Source organism: Nipponia nippon, unplaced genomic scaffold, assembly GCF_047370975.1.
Source record: "Nipponia nippon isolate SJK-2023a ecotype South Korea unplaced genomic scaffold, ASM4737097v1 scaffold_5, whole genome shotgun sequence".
NCBI lineage: Eukaryota > Metazoa > Chordata > Aves > Pelecaniformes > Threskiornithidae > Nipponia > Nipponia nippon.
The window spans coordinates 12,718,957-12,739,586 of NW_028262369.1; the positions used below are offsets into that span (position 1 = coordinate 12,718,957).

The window sequence follows — 20,630 nt, forward strand, 5'->3', positions numbered from 1 at the left end:
AGCTCTCCGCCTCCTTTATTGCAGCGGGGACCGCGGGCGCCCACACCTTGACCCACACCGCCCACCCCGCGGGCACCCGGCGGCCAAGCCCCCACGCCCCCCGTCCCCAGCCGTGCTGGAGGGGGGCTGCACGGCAGCAGGTGACGGTCCCCACTGCCTCCTGCATGGCGGCATCCCGGCCTCAAGGGCTGGAGCATCAAGCATCTCCTGGACGGGTGGTCTTGGTGAGGGGGGGTGACCCCGCGGCCCCCCGCTCACAGCCACCGCAGGGAGAAGCCCTGGTTGAGACTGAGGCCAAGGTCGCTCACAGTGAGAACCTGCGGGAGGAGAGGAGACATTTTGGGGTACAGCCTCAGCAGGGAGGGATGCAGAGCATCCTTTCCCCTAGCCAGCTGGGCTAAGCTGCACTCCCCCTGAACCCCGACATGGCAGGAGAGCCACCCCAGAGTCCTCACCCACCTCCTCGGCCACCAACCCTGTGACAAGGGCTGGGGGAGGAGGGATGGAGACCCCCAGGATGGGGACACCCAGGACAGGGCACCCCAAGATGGGGCCATACCTGGTTGTCCAGGTAGGAGAAGGGCTTCTCCTGGCCATTCAGGAGGACCTTGCTGGGCGGCTCCCGCACCCCAAAGATGCTCAGTGTGCCAATGGTGACCTCGGTGGCCTCGGTGCTGGTGTGGAGGACGGTGGAGGTGAAGATGTTCTGCAGGAGGGGATGGCATGAGCTCAAGGTGGCCAGGTGCCACAGGACCCCCCACTCCTCCCCTCCCCACCCTGTCCCACCTGCGTGACATTGAACACCAGGTAGGAGTAGCTGCCCCGCTTGAAGGTGTCCAGGCTCTCGCCGTCGTCCCAGAAGAGGTCCCCCCAGGCGGTGCCACTCGAGGACAAGGCCACAATGAGGTGCAGGGGGTTCCCTCGGGTCGCCTCGCTGGTGGTCCCCGGTTTCTGGGGTTCAAAGACATGGGTGCTGCAGAGCTGTGAGCACCCAGGATGGGGATCTGGGAGCAGAGGTGCTGGTGGGGACACACACACTGTGGACAGCCCCCGGGGAGGTGATGGGTGGGCACTCACCTGGGTGGGCAGGATGGCACCCTCCCGGACATGCAGGTTGAGGTGTTCCAGGGGGGCCAACATCTTCAGCATCTCCCCGCTGCTGTTCACCGAGGAGCCCTGGGCAGGCAGTGAGAGATATGGGTGTGAGGGTGTCAGGGACATGGCGGTGGGCTCGGGCATGGGTGTGGGGAGCAGCCATCTCCACTCCTTCCTCCATCGGGGCTTGCTGGACTCAGCTGCAGCTTCCCACCCACAGACCCAAAATGGTTGAGTGGGGACCATCTGGCCCCCAGCTGAGTGCCGTGGTGCTCCTCACCGTGTAGAAGTCGTACCACACGCCTCGAGGGACGTAGCCTGTGACTGAGTCCACCCCGGGCTCCAGCACCGGCGTCACCAGCAGGCTCCGGCCCCACAGGAACTGCCTGTCCAGCCCCAAGGTGGCCACATCCCGGGGGAACCTGTGGTGGGATGGAGACGCCGCTTGGATCAGCCGCTTCTCCATGATCCAGCCTAAGCATCTCCTCAGCTCCCGGCGGGGATGCTCTTACTCAAAGAACAAGGGCCGGGCAACGGTGTCCCCTTGCAGGTGGGCACGGTGGAACAGGGTGTAGAGGAAGGGCAGGAGGGAGTAGCGAGTCAGCAGCACGTTCTTCATGGCCGTCCTTGCTGCAGGGCTGAACACCGTCGGGTCCTGGGCCTGGGGGAGACATGGGGAGTCAGTGGCTGCCCCATTCATGCTGGGCATCCCCACTGCCCTTGCCCTCCTGCATCCTGCATTCCGCATCCCACATCCTGCAACCCTCATCCCGCAACCCTCATCCCGCAACCCTCATCCCGCATCCCTCATCCTATATCCCACACCCCACCCCTGGGAAGCCTCCCACTGGGCACGCTGCCCTCGACCTTCTCGTTCTGGGTGTTGTGGTTGCGGGCGAAGGGGTAGAAGGCGCCGAGCTGCATCCAGCGGGTGCACAGCTCCTCTGAGGTGCTGCCGGAGAAGCCGCAGATGTCCGCCCCAACCAGCGGGATGCCGAAGAGGCTGAAGCTCAGCAGCCCTGAGGGCAGGGACGGTCAGCAGGGTGCAGGGAGTTTTGGAGATGTCTCTGAACAAGCAGAAAGCTCGATGGAGCTGGGGGTGCTGGTAGGGGGGGTCTGTGTGCAGCCCGTGCCACCCACCTGGGATGGAGTAATACATGTCCTTCCACTGGCTCCGATTGTCGCCCAGCCAGTGCCCTGAATACCGGCCCTGGCTGGGGAAGGTGGAGCGGGAGATGACGAAGGGGCGCTTCCCCCGGATCTGGATCAATGCGCTGGAAGGCAATGGGGAGAGCCAGGGGCAGGAGGTGAGAGCAGCCCACCAGGAGTTCACCTTATCCCTCAAAAGTGGAGGGAGAGGTCCGGCCCCCCCACAGCCCTGCAGTGCCAGAGAGTCAGCCCAAGAGGTACAGGGAAGGCTCAGTGCCAGGACCGGCCTCATCCACCCATCCCTCCCGGAGCAGTGCTGGCTCCCCTCCTCTGCTGGGTTATTCCCATCCTAGAGGCTGTGAGCAGCCAGAGCATCTCCTCTTTGGGTTGGGCACTCAAATCCTTGTCCTTTTCCTACACAGGCCTGATCAGCAGGATTTTGTCCCATCCCATCCCCAGGCTGGCGGGAAGCAGGATGCTCGGGTACCTCGCCGTGGCTCTGGCTTCCATCAGCCCGTAGAGGTTGTGGAGGTTGTAGTGCACCGAGGCTTTCTGCTTTGCTGAGGCACACACCGTCTTTGCAGAGAGGGAATCGCCCAGCACAGCTGCCAGGAGGGAGAGCCCCCGTTGGCACACAGTGGTGGAGGGGCGCAGGGGACATGGACCCCCCCCCAAGCTTGCTGGCTCTGGGCCAGCCCTCCCGCACACAGAAGCCAGCCATTCCTGCCAACCCAGTGCTGAAAGGTCATGCAGATGGTCCCATCCTGCACCCTGACATGGCCCTGACATGCGTGCAAGGCTTGGGCACGGATACCGGCACACACAAATAGGGATGGAGACGTTCAGGGTGTAAAATGAAGACAGGATGTCTCTTAAAAATGGTTTTCTCCCATAGCACTTGGCTGCCAGCAATCTCAAAGCATGTGGTACCTAGCAACCCAGCCTTGTATTTCACCTCCTTCCTTACCCGGGGTGTATGGTGGGCTGTCAAGCTCTCCTGGGGGGCAGCCATGTTCAGACCCATCCATGAAGTTGGATGGCTCATTCATGTCCTAAGGAAAAAAAATTGCGGAGCATTTTCAAGGAGGAGGTTTTGTGGATTAGTGGATAGACCTGGAAAAGCTGCATTTGAGGGACAGACGATCCTGCTGGGACCAGCAAGAGACATGCACCAGGCGCGAGCCAAACTGCCAGCAGGGAGCGACCCAAGGGCAAGGAGGGACTTACAATCCAGAGGCCATCGAAGGGCACATGGGCATGGAAACGCTGCAGGTTCTCCAGCCACCACTGGTGCGTGTCCGGGTTGGAGAAGTCTGCAAAGGCTGTGAGGCCAGGCCAGACCTGCGGAGAGACCACAAAACTGTGGGTTCAGCAGGCAGGCAGCTCATGGGGGGCTGCTGTGCTGGACGGGGTGTCAGGGGGCTGTGAGTATGTCAAAGGACCAGGGTTTGAAACAGGCAATAAAACAGAAGATAACCCTGGGCTGACTGCTTCGAGTCCTGGATGCTGCACATGCAGCATCCCTCCTGCCTCTGTGGTACCCGGGAACCTCAGGGTGCTGGGGACACCCCCGCAGCCGGGCGAGGGGCACAGGGACAAGCAGGCAGCAGTGGCTTATGGAGCAGCTGCTTTGCCTCTGCTTGCACAAACCCTGACACCACCCAGGCCAGGGCATATCAGGGAAGAGCCATGATTTCTCCGTGCTTTGCCTCACTCCAGGAATTTTGGCCGATTAATTTTTCCCCATGTTTTCAGGCTATGTTAAAAGCCCCCTCCTTGTAGATGGCAAGGGAGGGCCAGTGGGAGCAAATGGTTGGGAAAGGGGGGGGACAAACTGGGAGGGAACCACTGCAGAGCAGATTCGGAAGCGCGTGTCCATCGCGGACAATATCCCCTCACCCCAGAAACGGGAAGGGAGAGAAATCAGATGACTGGCCTCAAGCAACACCGCCGACCCCATTAAGCTCATATGACTTCCACGGGTGCCTCCGCCAGGGTAGGGGCTGGCTCCTGGGGCTGGTGGAGACGCTGGGAGGTGACACATGAGGCTGAGGGCTGAGCCAGGCTCTGGCAATCATCCCAGAGAGGTCCCTTGGCTGCTTGGCTTTCCCTCCAGCGTGAGGGATGAAATCCCATCCGTGCTATTGCACAACCCTGCGGGGCTGGGATTTCCCCCAGGAGCGCCTCACCTGCCCGATGAGCGGCTGCCCTTGGGTGGTGTTTAGGAACAAGCCCCGTCTCAAGCCTTCATCAAAAGGCCAGTAGGAGCCGTGAGGGCTGGTGCTGCTGATGCCGGGATCCTGGGGATGGAGCAGAGGGTTAGTGCCTTTCCAGGCAGACCATGGCCCCTTCCCCCTGCCAGGCCTGTGTGATTCAGAGAAGATGACGACCCAGACAGGGTCAGCCAGAGCCCACACACGGCGGCTGTTTCCCCCCAAGGGGAACAGAAACTTGCTTCAACACTTCCAGGCATGTTTTCTAAAATGCCACTTCTGCAAGTCCCCAGGACCCGTTAGAGCGTTTTGGGGAGGGGGGGACAAATATAAGAAATCTCATGCTTATGCAAGAAACGTTGGGTCACGGCCAGGCTTGGGCTACAGCGGGGACTTCAACAGGGAGGGAACCTGACCTTTCCCTCCCCAGGACCCCCTGGTCGCCACTGCCCCCAGCAAGCACAACCTGCACCCCCTTTCCTCACGGAGGGAAAAAAGTAGATCATAGTTGGGTGACGAGATCCCAGCACTCATGGGGATGTGGGGGCACCCGAGCCAAGCACCCATGAGTTAAACTGCCTGACCAACAGTTCCTCCATTCTTCCGCCCACAGGGGACAGCGGCATCCTTGTAGTCCCTCAGCAGACAGGAGCACAGCACGAGAACCTGGCCTGTGTCTCTGCTGTCCCTGCATTAGGGGGATTTCCAGTGGCAATTTACAGCTGCCTGCCCAGCACTGGGGACCGACCTCAGATAAAAATCCCCAGGGCTGGGGACAATCAGCTGGGACTGCGAGCATCCCTTACGCCTCTGCCTTGCATCCCAGCTCTGCAGCAAAGACAGCGCAGGGGGAGAGGAAGGGGAGTACCAAAATCATAACGTAGCGCTGCCCGTGTTTGTGGAGGTCTTCCACCAGCGAGGGGAGGGAGGCGAACTTCTGGGGATCGAAGGTGAAGTCCCGGTACCCGTCCATGTAATCGATGTCATTCCACTGTGCATCCTGTGGGAGAGAGGCTTAGGGATGGGTGACAGAGTCCGGACCCCACCTCCACGGGTCTGGGGGTTACCTGGGGGATCTGGTAGTTCCTCATGGCTCTCACGGTCTGCCAGGTCTCATTGCTGGATCCATAGCCCCAGCGGCAGAGGTGGAAGCCAAGCGCCCAGAGGGGTGGCATGGCCGGGAAACCTGCAGTGAGAGAGCAGGAGCACGGAGCATCTCAAAAGGATAGGAGGGGAAGGGAAGAAGGGCGAAAGGAGGTGACCACTGACACCTGACGTGCCGGGAGGGCTGGTGATGGGATGGCTGGAGACTGCTGATCCCTTCCCAGCCGGGAGGGCCGGGGATGGTGGTGAAGCTGGGGTGAGACAGGGATGTGGGTGCAGGGAAGGTGCCCGCAGATGGCCATGTCAGGGTGCAAGCACTTACCTATCACCTGCTGGTACTGCTGGATGACCATGTTGGGATCAGGCCCCAGGAAGATGTAAAAATCCAGCACCCCTCCGATGGTCCTCCAGGTCAGGCCTGGAGCAGGCTGCAGGGCCACCTCTTTGCAGGAGGGGGAAGAGAAAAAGACAGTGAGAATTAGGGAGCAACCCCCAGACCCCGACCGCTACAGCAGGGACCAGGCAGCACCACAGGCAACACTCAGTCTCCAGCAGAGGAATGGAGAAATCCCTGCCTTGCGCTCAGTGGATGCTAAATGGGTGTCTGGAGACTTAAATCATTGCAGCCCAGGGAGATCACTGGTTTACACAGGAAGAAAGCTCACCATCTTAAAAATTTGCTCTTTAAGCCCAAAGCTGCACCGTTCTCCTGGCTTCCACTTAAAGACCAAGCACATGCAGGGCTTTCCTTCACGTCCTCCCCTCAAATCCCCTCCTAAGTGAATTGAGAGCTACTTGTACAAGCAAACATGTGGGAGCAAGGGCTTTCCTGGGAAGAACTTTTCCCACGAACGAGCCCTCGAACCTCAGCTCAGGTGGTTGCATCTCCTGCGAGCTCCTCCTCAGAAGCATCGCTGCAATAAAGCCGAGCACAGCTGGAGCTATGAAAGCCCTGGTGTGCGCAGCACCAGCCCAGCTGGCTGCAAGCAGCGGCTGCTGGGAGGGATGGGTGGTTGCCTGTGCTGTCCACGACACAGCAGGAACCCGTGGGAGCTGCTGCGTTATCAGCTGGCATACACAGGTGGATCCCATGGCGCAGCCGGCAGAGCACAGCTGGGAAGAGCGTGGGTGGCAGACGGCATCTCCGGCTGTGCCCCAGCCGCGCCATGCCACCGGGCCTGGGGGCAAGGCTGTTTCAGGCGGAGAGGGAACAGGCATGGACCCACGCGCGAGGGACTTGCTTTTCTGATGGCAACTCAGCAGCTGGACGTGTGGTTAAACTGCTCGGCAGTTGCTAAAGAGCCTCACCGTAGCCAGGAAACAGATGGCCACGCTCAATAACGGAGCCATCAAACCACATCTTTCCCGTTTACGGCTTCCTCTCACCCCAAGTTCCCGAACTGGCCGCTCTGGCAGCTCCCATCTGTCCCCACCTGCTGGGTCATCCTCCAGGGACAAGCCAGCTGGGGTCCCCTGGGACACCTACCCATCGCGTTGCTGTTGAGGAGAAAAACCCCATGAGCATCTCCGCCCTCCTCCATCAGCAGGTAGAAGGGGTGAGCGCCGTAGAGGTTGAATGATTCCTGCAAAGAGGAGGTGCCGGGTGAGAGAGCAGATCCCGGGCAAAGCGGGAGAGCCCCGCGTCACCAGGGGTGAATAAATGGCCCCAAGTTGCATCTGCTGCCATCACCTCACCAGGCATCTGCCATCCACCGTGGAGGACAAGGAGAGGGATGAGGATGGTTTCAGAGCTGGTGCTGAAGATGATGGGAGGCTGCTTCTTCCTCGCAGCTCAGGGGCTGCTACCGAGACAGGCTGGGCAAGGAGGAAACCTCCTGCCTCACTACAACCTGTTGCACGAGTGGCAGGATGGAGCGGAAAACATCGGGGGCCCTTGGAGTGTCAAGAGCATTTTGCAACTGCTCTGAAATCCTCCACAACACATATCTGCCCGTTGGCCTCGACCACCCCCTGCCTCTCCAGTGCTGCTGCCCACCCCCCTGCCATGTTTTCCCAGGGCTTGTCCAATGCACTGGAGAGCGGTACTCCCATCCTCGCCGCTTGCACCCCCATGGGGAGAGGGGAGATGGTACCGTGGGAGAGACGTCGCGTGCCCACAGCGTGAGAGTGCTCCAGTCCAGGCTGTGTAGGAGGGTGCCACGGTGCTCCCCCAGCCCGTAGAGGAACCTGGATGGGAGCGATGTGGCTATCTGGAGAAACTGGTCAGTGAAGATCAAGGGGGCCACGGTGGTGTTGAGCCTGGCGGGGTGACACCGAGGGAGACAGAGAGTCAAGAGGGGATGCTAGGATCCATCTGGATCCATTTTCCCACCAACAACTGACTCCTCCCCTCTCAAAGCATCCCAAAGGCCAGCATGGCAACATATGTCCCACCCTGTATCCAGGCCCAACACCTTGGCCCAAGTGGCAAATTTGGGTCTGGCTGGATTGAGGCACAGCCCAAGCCTGAAGTAGCCTGACCCAGCGCGGCGCAGCCTTGCCTTTGACACCGTAGGTTTCCACCCAGGTTATTATTAACCACCGAGGCAATGCAGTGGTGGGGTTTCTCAGCCTGTCGTTGCTGATAAGCAGCTCCCAAGTAAAGTATGGACCACAGGCACTAGTAAACGGGAAGGAGGAGGAAAGGATGGGATCTCAAAACACCCTGGCCATACATCGACCAGCCATCGGTGCTCACCAACGGCTTATTGTGGGCAAAGCCATGGAGGTGACAGAGAGTAGTGCAGCAAAGCCACCCGCAGTCCTTTTCCACAAAAAATTTGGAGCTGTGGGTGTCCCTATAGCTTGGACAGCCAGGGAAACCCAAAAGCAGGGTGAAACAGGCAAAGCCACAATCCTTCAGTGGCCCTTTCCCCAAGCCACCAGGTCCCTTATTGGTGACATGTCGGGGACCTGCACAATGTTTGGCTGCTGTAGGACCTCACAAGGAATTAGGGCACTGGGAGGTTTTTGGAGAGGTGCTGATCCCACCCAGCCCTGCCACGGCCACAGCAAGCACATGGCCAGCCCATGGGGCTGGGAAGCCACGTGCTGCTGCATCCCCATGTGAGCACTGCTAGAAAGATGAAGAGTAATTATTGGCTGGAAATCCCGCGGTGTGGTTTTCCCTAAGGAAAAATCACCGGGAAGCGTGCTGGGGCCTGCCTAGAGTGGGATGAGCTTTCCCCCACCCGCTGCGGGACGCGGAAGACGTGGGTTCTTACAGCACCGTCCCTGTTGCCCTGCGCCGCAACAGCACCCCAAAGGGGTCCCAGGAGAAGTCCAGGCTGTAGATGGGGTTTTCTGCTCTCTTCATTGCCTGGGGAACCTCGAGGGGAACTTCATACCGCGGGTTGGCTGCATCCCTTATCTGCAAAAGAGAGAAAATGCACTTTAAAGACTAGCAAAGCAAGAGGGCAAAGGGTTGGAGATGCTTATTGAGGCCACATACAGCCATGCCTGGAGCATGGTAACTTCCAGACTCGGTCTGAGCAGAGGATGGTCACCTATGGGATGGAGGGTGCAGGGGTGCAGATGTGAGGTCACAAGCTCTAGAGAGCAGCCAGGGGGGAGCTCACCTTGATGTGCAGCCGCGTGTCTGTCTCAAACTCCACGTCCAGCCTCAATATCTCAATGTCCCGGGGGTAATAGGTCTTCTCCCTCCGCACCAGCAGCCCCGCCATGCCCAGCGCTGTCTGGTTGAGGCTCTCCAGGGTGTAGCTGGGGAAGTCGGGGGGGTAGAAGCACCAGGGCACCCCCCGCTTTCCCCCTGCTGGTGGGGGGCTTTCAATGAAGCAGCATCCCCGGCTTTCGCAGAGCTCCTGGGTCACCACCACACGCCGCTCCGGGTAGCAGTCAAAGCGGTGGCTTTCAGGTACCAGGAGACATTTGGGGGGCAGTGCGGGTCCGGGCCAGCCCCCTGATACTTGCCGCAGCACCCAGACGGTGATGGTGCTCAGCAGCACAGCGGCCACCAACAGACCGCTGCCCACCCACCACGGGGCCAGCTTCCCGCGGCCGGCGGGTGTTGGGGCGGCCCCTTCCTCCTCCACCCGGCATGCCGCTGGCTGCGGCACCGCCGTCGTCAGCTTCTGGTACGACTTCATTGCCCTGGTGCTGGAGCGAGTGGGAGAGGGAGGCAGGTGTGAAGGAGTTGGAGGGGGAGAGCTCACCCAAGCCTTGAGGATGGCTTCCCCACTCCCGACACCCGCGCTTCAGGCAGAGCCCGACCCCCTCTGCCCGCCTCGGCACCTTGCACCATGATGTCAGCTAAGATGCACACGGCAAACTCGGCAAAGGATGGCTTTGCCAGGGTCAGGTGGTCCTGACCCTGCTGGAGTGTGGAGAGGCTCTGCCACACGACTCTCTGGTAGCCCCAAGGGACAAAGCGCCATCTGCCTGACCCCCACCTGCTCTCAGGGGGTGGCAGAGTGGCCCCTCAAGGAGTTTTTCCCTGGTCTGAATTTATGGGCTTCAATGTTTCTGGAAGCTGCAAGCAAAACCGAGCTCCTTCTGCCCATCAGAGCAGATGCTGGGAACCGCGGCTCCAAGGTGCTCCCGAGCATCCTCCGCTCCGCTCCTGAGCATCCTCTGCCAGCGCCCAAAGCCCTGAGTCAGAGATTTTAGCCCCGGGGAGGGCTGGGCGAGGGATGGCAGGGAATATGCTGTCAGTCTTTGCCTCCCACTGATAAAATCTGATTTTAACAACCTTGCAGGCAAACATCTTCCGGACCGTAAGTGAAGGAGACCCCCACGCTCCTGCTGAGTGCAGGGAGCAATCTCAGCACCTTAAATAAGAGACACAACTTTCTTCTTGCCACCTCCTGCCCAAGCCATAGGCACTCAGACCCTGCTCGCCTCCACCCTGCAATCTGCAAAAGCTCAGCAAAAAGGCTCTCCCCCAAAAGCAGATTTTATTCCCCGGCAGCCCTGCCCCCGGCTCCGGCACCAAAATGGCTCAACCTGCCGGGGCCTGGCTCCGAAGCCACCCGTGAGCGGCAGTGCCTGCCCCACGCAGCGCCTCAGCCTTACGCAATCGCCGGTCGCTTCCCCACGCGTGGGTGGCACCGGGGGGGCGGCAGCACCCACCCGCCGCCCCCGGCATGCGAACCCCGGGGACCTCGGCATGCCACCAGCCCATGCCCCCATGCTCATGCCAGGCCGCCCCGCGATGTCACGCCGCAGCGGTGGCATCGGCGGGGCGGGGGGGTCCCAGCCCGGCACCGGGAGGCATCGCACCCCGGGACCCCCCCTGCCCGGCCCGCCTGGGCCCCGCTCCGGCCATGCCAGGCGCTTACATACACGTGTCTCCTCTTGACATTGTGGCTGCGGGCAGCAGGCAGCAGGCAGCAGGCAGCAGGCAGCAGGCAGCGGGCAGGCAGGGCTCCCAGCCGCTGCAGCGCTGCCTGCTCCACCGTAAAAACCCTACAAGACGCCCGGCTCCTACCGCTCCTCTCTAGTAGCAGCGCCTCACACACGCCTCGCCGGCGACTTCTCAGCCGCTCGCTCCTCTGGTCTGTGTGCTTTGTATTTTATTTTTTACATATATGTATCTACACTCAGTGCTGTTCGAAAGCCCCGAGGTGGAGAATACGGGAGATTAGCGATTTTTTAGATTTTCCCCAGCCTGGATGCACGCAGGGGCTTAAAACTCAGTGTATTAATGCTTCTACCCTCCTTTTAGGGGTAAGAGCACTTTACCCAAAGCGACATGAAAGAGGTGCCTGTGCTGAATCCTGCACCGAGGCTTCAGGGAATCGTGATGCCGGGTGTGTTTTGAGCACATAGTGGGTGGGCTAGACCCACAAAACCCCACACTTCCCAAAACAAAGCCCTTTTTCCATCCAGGTTTTCAGCAGAAGTCCTTTCTCCCATGCACTCCTGTTCATCTGGTTAACAAGTGTATACAATTGCACGCTCCCTGCCCAGACTTTCCCATTCTTGGGGGACTGGAGAGCTGCTTGTTGTTTAGTATCGAAGGCTACTGCAGTCTAAAGGTCAGCAGCAAAGGACAACAGACCTTTGGAGCAGAGTTGCTTTCCCCAGGGAATGAAAACAAAAAGTAAGAGCTGTTGTGAACAGGATGATTCACCCAGAATCAGAATTTCAAGCGACACAATCCCCCATGCCATATGTGATCCATTGAACCCATGTCGTCGCAAAGACAGGGGAAAACACCTCCATTCTGGTGACCCCCATGCATGGGGCTGTCACCATGGAGGGTGAGACCCCCCACCCAGAATGCGGCCAGCCCATCCCTCCTGCCCTTGGTGACCACCATCTCATAGATGTCTCAGGGAGAAGTCTTGAATGATGCAGGACAGCTCTGGCCTGGTTATTACCACCTGGAGAAGGCAGTGGGGCAGGTGGCCATGCTAGGGACATCGGTGGCCCCAAGGCTCCCAGCACCATCACCCTTCTCCTTGCTTGTCTTGGCTTTCTGAGCCACCAGAACCCTCCATGGCTGTAAAGGAGATTTGGAGACAAACCTCAGAGGCATCAGCAGGGACCACAGGGATGCGTGAAATCTGCCCTCCAACCCTGAGCTCATCCCGTCCCAGTGCCCAGGGCAAGTTTTCAACGAGAGTCTGAAAATCTGGGAGAGGTGAAGGCCAACGCTGTTGCAGTCACACCAGGCGCCAGCTTTGTGCCATCGCCTGGGAGCTTTAACCAACCTCATTAGCTCAGTTCCAATTAAAAACAGGGGTTTCTTTACAGCAGGGTGGTGCGTCTGCCCAAACCCTGCTTCAGCCAGGGCTCGCTCTGGCCACGCAGACCCGTGGGGCTGTGCCAGGCGTGGGGCTCCCTGTGTTTTGCAGCTCATGTTGTGCAAAGGGAGAAGCAAAAGACGGGATCTTACTCAAAGCCTCAACTATGGCCAACTACGGTCTGCTCCAAGGAGGATATTTGGCCCTGAGGCTGGAAAGCACAAATTGCATGGGGCCGACATAGACTTTCTAATATAGTTACGAACACAAAAAAATCAAAGGGAGCCCTGCTTTGATGGAGGCAGTTGGGTTTGGTCAACCACCTGTGTTACTGCATTTTTTGGATGCGTTTTCATCATTGTTGGATGCTCCCGGGGTCCGAAACGCCGCTGACGCCCTTGGGGTCGGGGTGTTGTGTTAGCAGCTCTCGCAATTGCACAAGCAAAGAGCTAGGACTGGGCGCAGGATCTGGCCCTGGGGCAGGATCTGGCCCTGCGGCAGCGCTCGGGGGGGGCTCTGGGAGCCGGCGGCGCCGGGGCGAAGGCTGCTCCGGCGCCCGGCGGAGGAGGGCGAGGCCCGCCAGTGTCCACCCCATGGAGCCCGGGGACCAAAATCGCCTCCCATCACCCCCGAGAGCCTCACGGTGTCCGGGACACGTTCCCTCGCTGCCGCCTGCCGCGGCCCACTGCAAACCCACCCACCCGCGGGGGTGCACAACCCCACGGCCGCGTCGCGCCCCCTCCGTCGGGGCCGGTCCGGGGCAGCGGGGCCCGCAGGGAGCCGGGGAGAGCCCGGCGGTGGGGAGCGGAGGGCCGGGGCGCGGTGCTCGGCGCTGCACGCCGCGGTGCGGGGCGGGGGGCGCGGAGGGGCGGCTACGTGACGGCGGGCGACGCCCCGCCCCCCTCCCCGCGCCCTTCCCCATGAATGAACCGCGCGGGCGTGGCCGAGGAGCGGTGAAGCGCCGCCGTCGGGGCGGGGCCGGGCGGGGGTGACGCGCGGCGTGACGCGCCATGCCGGAAGCGGCGGGGGCGCTGGTTGGTCGGCGGCGCGGCGGGGGGGAGGGGGCCGCCCCGCGCTTGTTGTTGTCCGCGGGACTCGCTGGCAGGGAGGGAGGGAGCCGCGCAGCGCCCCCGCCGCCGCCCCCGCCACCCCCCCCGCCGCCGCCGCCCCCGCCGCCGCCCCCGCCCCGGGCGCGCGCGCGCGCTCCCGCCGGCACGCAGGTGAGGAGCCGCCCGGGCGCGGCGGGGCGGGGGCGGGGGGCTCGGAGTTGGGGCGGGGGGGGGGGGGCGGCGGCCGCGCGCTGCCGCCGGTTTGGGGTGCGGGGCGGGGGAGGGGAGGGAGGCGGCTCGGTGCGGTCCGGTCGGGTCCGGTCGGGTCCGGTCGGGCGCTGGGCGGGCGGGGCGGCTGAGGTAAAAGTGCTGAGTCACCACCGCGCCGGGCACGTGGTGCCGCCGCCCCTCGCACCGGGCCGGGCCGGGCCGGGCGGCGCGCCGCGCACGTGGGGCCCGGCGGGGCGGTGGCGGCAGCGCGGGGAGTGGGGGGCCGGGGGCCCGGGGCCCGGGCGGCGCTGCCCCTGCCCCAGCCCCAGCCTGCCCTGCCCCAGCCTGCCGGGCGGCCCCGCGGCACGGCCGCCCCGGGGGAGCCGGGGCGGGGGCTCGGCGGGCCCCGCGGACCGGCGGTCACACCTTCCCCGCCGCCTCGAACCCGGCGCGGCGCTCAGCCGCCCGCCGATCGGGGCCGGCGGCTCCCCCCGCAGCCCCGGGGACCCCTCGGGAGGGGACGGCGGGTCTGCGCCCGGGTGATGCTTTCCTCTCTCGTTATTATTTTTATTCCCCCCCCCAAGGGTGAGCGCGCAGCCTGCCTCTGCCTTTGAATGGTTCTTAAAATACATGTGAGGAAACCTGTTGTGACGCCGCGCGCTCCGCCGTCTAAAAATAGCTGCTTTTATAGTACGGAGGGAGCCGGGGCGCAGCCGGTGCCCGGCAGCGTGGCAGCGGCGTGCGGCGGCGGCCGGGCGTGGTGGCGGCCTCGGTGAGCCGCTCTCCGCCCCGCGTTATCGGGCGGGAGCAGCAGCCGCCGGTGGGAAACGCCGGCCGGGCTGGCGGCTCCCCCTCGGGTGGGCTGGGGAGGTCAGGGCTGCGGGGGGCTTATCTCCCCCGAGCACGGCTTCTCTGTGGGTTGAGGGGGGAGAGGCGCGTGGGGTGTTGGGGCTGGTCCCGGAGCCTGTGGGGAGGGATGTGTGTGAGGGGGAGGCAAGCCCGGAAAACGGGGTGCTCCGTGGCCTGGCGAGGACGTGCCGGTGGGAGGAAAGGGGACGGTGACATTCGGGGAGCGGGCGCTGCCGCGTGACTGTCTGGTGGGCGCGGGGTGGTTTGGGGATTTAGTCAGAAATGGGGTGGGTGGGGGAACCTCTAACGAGCTCCCAGTGAAGGCAGTGGCATAAGCTGGGGAAACATCCAGGCCACCAGCGAGGGGAACTGAGATCTCTGAACTCTCACAGTGTGTCAGGGTCTGTTTGAGAAAGGCCTCCTTCCTCCTCCTCTTCCTCAGGCTGAGCGCCTGCTCCCCTCCCTCGTGGGCTGCTCCGTGGGGGATTTATTTCACAGATTCTGCCGAAAGCAGGCCATGAGGTCTCAAATTAGGAACGAGCCCCCTTTGGGCAAAGTTGTTACAGAAAAGGGAAAGGCCTCCATTTTCACTGTCACCTGGCTGCCCCCTCCTTCGCCGGCACAGCCCTAGAGCTGAGCGGGGGCTGCGGGGGCGGGGGGAGCCGGTAAGAGGAAAGTGTTTCCCCGGAAAGCTGCACGCCTCTTTCTTGAACTTTCAGTCTTTATAAGCTCTGTCCGTCGAGAAGCGCAGCCCTGCGCCCTAGCCCGGCACGTTGCGCCACGGTGCTGTCGGGGGTTTTAGCAGCAAATGAATTTACCTTGTGATTTTTCTCACTGATGAAACGGGCACGCGTTCCTCCGCTTTTTCCCCCCTCTCCTTCCGTGTGTATGCCGCGCTGCCTGTGGAGAAGCCTTCCTCGTGCAGTCACTTCCTAGAGGTGATGGACGCCGCGGTTGCCCAATGGCAGCGCGCAGGACTGCGCGGCACCGGAGTTAACTCCGCTCAGACCCGGCAGAGGTGCTGGACGGCGGTCCGGCAGCAGCGGGGCGATTGCCGCAAGATTGGGCCGTGCGGTGACTCTCACCGTCAGGACGCCCTGCCCACCTCTGCAGGCTCTGAGCTTGTCAGGGCTTTGTACCTGAGCCGTGTTAGATGTTCCCGGCTATATTACGCCAGGCTTGTACCCTGCTTCGCAAGTGTTTCTGAACCAGAGGCAGAAATTTGTTAGCTCCCCCCCCCTTGCCTGTCAAGGACAGTGTGCTTTGTCATGTTTTATCTCATTTCTGCGCCGTCGCCCGTCTTGGCAATCTGTTGCGGCAAGGAGTTCAGTACCGCTGTGTGCCTCCTGAAAGGGAAAAATACAGATCAGCTTGATACACTCTTATTTCCATCAACATTGGAAGATGATTAATGGCGTGGAATGCGCCGCAGAACTTGGTATTGAAAATCTCTAGCTGTGTGAGATGTTTGGGAAGCGAAGAAAGGACAGCTGGGAGCGCTGGCCCCCGCGGCAGTCGGGGTTTGTGGGATAAGCTTGCTCACTGATCATTTTTGTAAACATCCAGCTGTGAAATACTTGAGCAGCGCTAGCACTTTCAATTATCAGGAAGTTTCAGGCTCAGCACCCTGTAGAGATGAACAGGCAGTTTCTACTCCTGTCTGAGCTATTGTTTCAGGCTATCTTCAAACTCAGGCAGAGAGTCTTCCAAGCATGAAACAAGCACAAAGCAATGCAGCGCTCTGTGACCATCAACACAAGAACTGAGGGGGGAAAGTCAGTAATGAGAGCGATTACCCTGTTGCTAAGCTCCCGAGCAGAGGGACGGGTTGCGTAGCGAATCCCACTGCTTTGCGATATTGCAGGACCCCGAATAGCGATGCCGTTATGTTCCGTTATTAGCAGTTGGTGAAGATGTCCGACTCGGTGGCTGGCATGTGGAGTCAGGAGCAGTGAAGTTAGGAATCCCAGCTCTGCCCCAGGATCTGTCTGTGCATCCAAGCAAGTTATTTGTTGCTCGGTGGCTCAGCTTGGCTGTCTGGGGGAGATGCGTCTCTGGGCTAGTGATGCTGAGGCATAATTCTGGTGTAGCTCTGTCACTGCGTTTTATAAGCGCGTGATGGAAAAAGTGCTGTATGCCTGTCAGTACCAGGGCTGTCTGCTGCATACCTTTCCCCTTCAGCCACCTCCTCCATGAATTTTCTGAGGTGACAGACAAGTGTGTACCTTCCTGGTACTCTGTATCCTCTGCTCCTAACCACAGGCTCTCTGCAGCATCTGACTAGGTTGTTTACCACACCACTGAAGACTGTTTGATCCATGTCCAGGCTTCCCCAGAGAGCGCCTCAGAGAACCGTGTCCTGGCAGCTCTCAAATGTGCTCTGAAGGTTCCTGAATCTCCCCTTTGCTGCTGGATGCTGGTTCCGATCCATAAGGGAAATGGAAAGCTGGCCAGCTGGGCGAGGGCTGCGTGGAGCTCCTCTAGAACAGTAAACAGTGACTCACCCCCTCCTTGTGTCTTCTCTCTCTTCATGTCAAATATATTGCCTCGCATATGCTTCTACTCTCTGATTCACACCATCAGCCCGTCCCTCCCTGCTCTCATTACAAATGAGTGACAAGCGTCAGTCTGCCTTACAGGATGTGTGAAGATTGCCAGAGCAGGAGAATGGCTTTTTGAATGATGGGGAGAGGGATGGTGCTCTGCCTACCATGCTGCAATGTGCTGGGAATCCGTGTCGTGCCTCCGAGCGGCAGAGGCACAGCGACGAAGACTTAAGCATCTGTAGTTCCCTTCACCTGTCAGCTCTCATGTTATCCTTGGTAGGCACATCTGTTTGGCTAGCGCTCTGGAGCTGGGAATAACTTGTGGATAAGTGAGAAATTTGGGTAACTTTACTAAAACGGCTGCCTGGGAATTCAATTACCGCATTTGGGAATGAGTAGAGTATTCCCTGCGTGACTGTCGGTGCTGAATTGAGACGTGATGGCAGAGGTCCCCATTGCTGCTTGAACCTTACGCTGTTTTTCTGCCCTCTGGAAGTCATCGCTGGCCTGGCTGAAGGTGAGAGTTGCATGTTCGCAGTTTGCTGTATGTGTCTGAGGATGGAAGCTAAACACCAGCAGGGCTGTCTGCCAGGCACTCATGTTCTGGCCAGGGTTTGTCTTTCAGCGTAGAAAGAGTTTTAAAATTTGAGTTCATCCGCAGTTGTCAGGTGTCAGCAGTGACTTTATAGTAATTCCTTAATGCGTAATGCGCTTTGAAAACCCCGTAGCGTGGAAAGTCTGAAGTCTCATTCTGGCATGTTTTCTTAATTGCAAGCCTTGTGTGGAAAGCTCTGTCCTACCTTTGCCCGAGTCAGGCTTTTTGCTGTCTTCCCGTTTCAGAGCAAAGGAACTGGGGATCCCTAGACGGTCCAAGCTGAGACCATCAGGCTTGGGATGTCAGCTGGAGACCTCCGTGTTTTTGGGATGATGCCGCAAGAGGCATAGGAGTCATCTGAGAGAGGGAGAGGGTGTTGGCAAGGCTGTCAATGGGTAACTTTATTGCAGGATTACAAGGGCTCTTTATGTAACCCACAGTCAAAACACTTGCTTTAAATACAAGTGCGGAGTTGCGCTGGAAAAGCCTTTGCCCCTTACAGTTGGTGTATTACTACTCGCCGCTTTATTTATGTAGCGTTCAAAGTGTGTCGTACTGCTTACAGAACAGAGATGTAATGCAGTCCTTGTTCCAAAAAGCTGAGCTCCTAATTTTAGACGTGATGCAGCAAATGCAATTAAGAAAAGAAGGGCAGGAATAGGGTAAAGACTAAAAGGGTTCTAGTAATCAAATCGCAGGCAGGGTCCCAGAAGACCCCTGTGTGGCATGTTTAGGGAATGCTGCTGGATATGGCATGTTTGCGGGATGGTTTATGATTTTTGTCATGGGGCTTTGCCTTCTAACTGTGGGAGATGCTGTGCTGATTTTAGTTGCTTGTTGTTGGTAGCTGAATAGTCCCAAATAGTCCTGATGGGAAGGATTTTGTAGGTGGGAAGATGAAGACAGAGCCCAAGGCCCTGGAGGACTGTTGATGAGGGTTGTGAGTGGTGTTGTATCGGTTTCGAGCGCAGCCCAGACCACACCTGTGGGTTCATCTAGTGCAGAGATAAGACTCATGCTTGCACTCGTGTCTGAGTGTGAGACTCGAGCTTGTCTGAGTGTTTCTACTTGCACTACCAAATCCTGCTCTTAGAGTCAGGGCAAGCCCCCATCTCCCACCCTTGTTTGAAGACGGCCTGGTGCCGCGATTCCTGATGGTGCCCTGAACCGCCTTGCTCATCTCTGTGCCAGCAGCAGCTTTGGCACACCGCCCCTGGTGCAATAGGATGGATCCCAGCCCATCTTGGAGGGATGCTGGCCCATCTAGGGTGCTTTGGTGTGCAGGGGGAGACGGGCACGCAGCACAAGACCCCGTACCGAGCGTGAAGACGTCTGTGCTGTCCGGCGAGGGATGTGCAGGGTAAGGAGATGTCACTTTGGCAACACAGAGCAACAGGTGACCGTAAGGGGTTTTGTCACGTGGAGCGGAGCATTGCTTGGGCTGGCAGGCCAGCCCGCGCGCCGACCCCCGCTGGAGGCAACCTCACCCCTCGGCTCTTGTTTTCCACGCTATTTTACATTTCTTTCCATCTCCGTGCAGCCAGGCGGCCCTGTTCAGTTTTTCCATCGGCTGGCGTAGAAAGTGCTTTGAAGACGCTCTGGGTGAGGATCAAAAGGGTTTTTGTGTAATCGGTGGGTGTGACGGGTCTGTCGTCGGCCTCCCTCTCCGTTTTGACTTTCCTTTTCCGGTTTTAGCAGCGCGGAGTGCCGCCAGCGGGACGGCAGCGTGCCCCTTTCCTTGTAGGGATGGGGGCGGCGAGGGAGGGGGGGGATGCCGAGGGAAGGAAGAGTTTCTGATGCTGTGGGAATGTGAGCTCTCAAACTCTGTAAACAGCTGGTGACTCACTGCATAACTATGGCACCAACTGCCTGCGCGGCCCGCGGCGCTGTGCGTCTGCAGGGAGGGGGCTGCCGGACGTTTCCTTTACGCACTGGCAGCGCCTCTGCTCTCCTCAACTCGCTGGGACCGTTTGGCCGAGACGAGGAGCTCTTTCCTTCCTCCTCTGTGCTAACGCCTACGTCTGCGCCTCTGGCCTGGAGGTAGGGGTGGGCGGTGAACGCCCGGTGCGGAGGGGAAGCGATGGACGGCGAAAGGGCAGCGCTGGGGTCTGAAGAGGCGCCTGTGCTCGCAGGAGATCCTGCCCGCCTGCCTGCCTGCAGTCAGCCCTCGTGCGAAACACGCAGTGTGGCAGCAGCCAGAGGTCGGGCACATCCCCAGCCCTCAGAGGTGGCTGCTGGGGGCTGGGACTCGCTCCCCTGCCCCGTGCCCAGCTCGCTTCAGCGGCCTCGGTGAGGCAGGGGCTGCTGGAGGTGTGCCCGGGGTGGGGTTCGGTGCCGGAGGAGAGGAGGGAAGGACTCGGTGATGCTCTAGAGAACACAGCGCACACCAGTTGCTGTGAGTGGTCCATTCATCACGGAGCATCTTGGCTTGTGCGCTGTGCGGCTGTCCTTGTCCCTCCTCCAGACATGGAGAGCTGTGCTGTCTCCTGCTTAAAAATAGAGGAGGCGCTTAAATACACTCCCTAATATCTAGGATAGTATCTTGCATCTTTGCACTTATAGGATTATTCTCCCCTGCCCCCCGGCTCTTCATCTTGATTTTTACGTAAGCCGTGTGACGATGAGGTGTCTCGACCGATAAAATTCAAGTGACAGCAGCGCGAGCTGAGCCAGCACCTTCACCCACACAGCTCCCGCTGGTCCCCGCACCCCACCTTTGTGCCCCTCCGCATCCCGCCACCCCCTGTTTGCAGATATGAATGAGTTTGTTTACTCTCCGACGACCTCGTGATGTCTTTGCACAGACATGACCTGAAGTCATTATTGCTTTTGGGCTTCTCTGTTTCCATGGTGACTGTCTCCGGGTTGGCTACTTTCCCAAGGTCACCATGGCAACTATCAGAAGGGAATCATGCTTGGGATGCTTCGGCTGGATTTTTCATGAATGATTAGGATGTGTGACACGATGCAGACGTGGAAATGGGGAGGGTTTGGGCTGGGCTGGAGAGGGGGGCGAAGAGAGAGAGGACTCCCGCCAGACAGGCTGTGCGCTCTGCGGTGCCGCTGGGTGTGCAGCCCTCGAAGCCGCCTGCCGCCGTGCGTCGGGGAGGGGG

At 60.0% G+C, this 20,630-nt stretch overlaps 2 protein-coding genes across 9 annotated transcripts in view; one reads left to right on the top strand and one right to left on the bottom strand.

The window, feature by feature from the left end:
* LOC148052041 (lysosomal alpha-glucosidase-like) lies at window positions 1-17,439 on the bottom strand. Of its 4 annotated transcripts, none has more exons than XM_087734859.1 (21): window positions 15,195-17,439; window positions 9,140-9,677; window positions 8,786-8,931; window positions 7,655-7,820; window positions 7,257-7,454; window positions 7,048-7,144; window positions 5,884-6,003; window positions 5,525-5,643; window positions 5,326-5,457; window positions 4,434-4,544; window positions 3,472-3,585; window positions 3,212-3,296; window positions 2,732-2,849; window positions 2,236-2,369; window positions 1,963-2,114; window positions 1,608-1,756; window positions 1,376-1,517; window positions 1,078-1,176; window positions 787-951; window positions 560-706; window positions 1-317 (listed from the first exon to the last, which is right to left on the bottom strand). In XM_087734859.1, exons 2-21 carry the CDS (start codon window positions 9,665-9,667, stop codon window positions 255-257), a joined length of 2,985 nt encoding a protein of 994 aa, XP_087590985.1. In that variant the 5' UTR covers window positions 9,668-9,677; window positions 15,195-17,439; the 3' UTR covers window positions 1-254. The 4 variants fall into 4 exon arrangements, with proteins under 4 accessions (XP_087590985.1, XP_087590984.1, XP_087590983.1 ...); XM_087734858.1 differs by lacking the exon at window positions 15,195-17,439 and adding an exon at window positions 10,863-10,963; XM_087734857.1 differs by lacking the exon at window positions 15,195-17,439 and adding an exon at window positions 10,859-10,929.
* MAFK (MAF bZIP transcription factor K) overlaps window positions 13,435-20,630 on the top strand; it is a 15,007-nt gene continuing 7,811 nt past the window's right edge. For 4 of the 5 annotated variants that reach the window (XR_015699346.1, XR_015699348.1, XR_015699347.1 and 1 more), the window contains exon 1: window positions 13,435-13,488. The gene's annotated coding sequence lies outside the window, so the exon portion shown is untranslated. Of the gene's footprint in view, window positions 13,489-19,538; window positions 19,558-20,630 lie in introns of those variants that run through there. The other variant, XM_087734864.1, reaches the window with a different exon arrangement.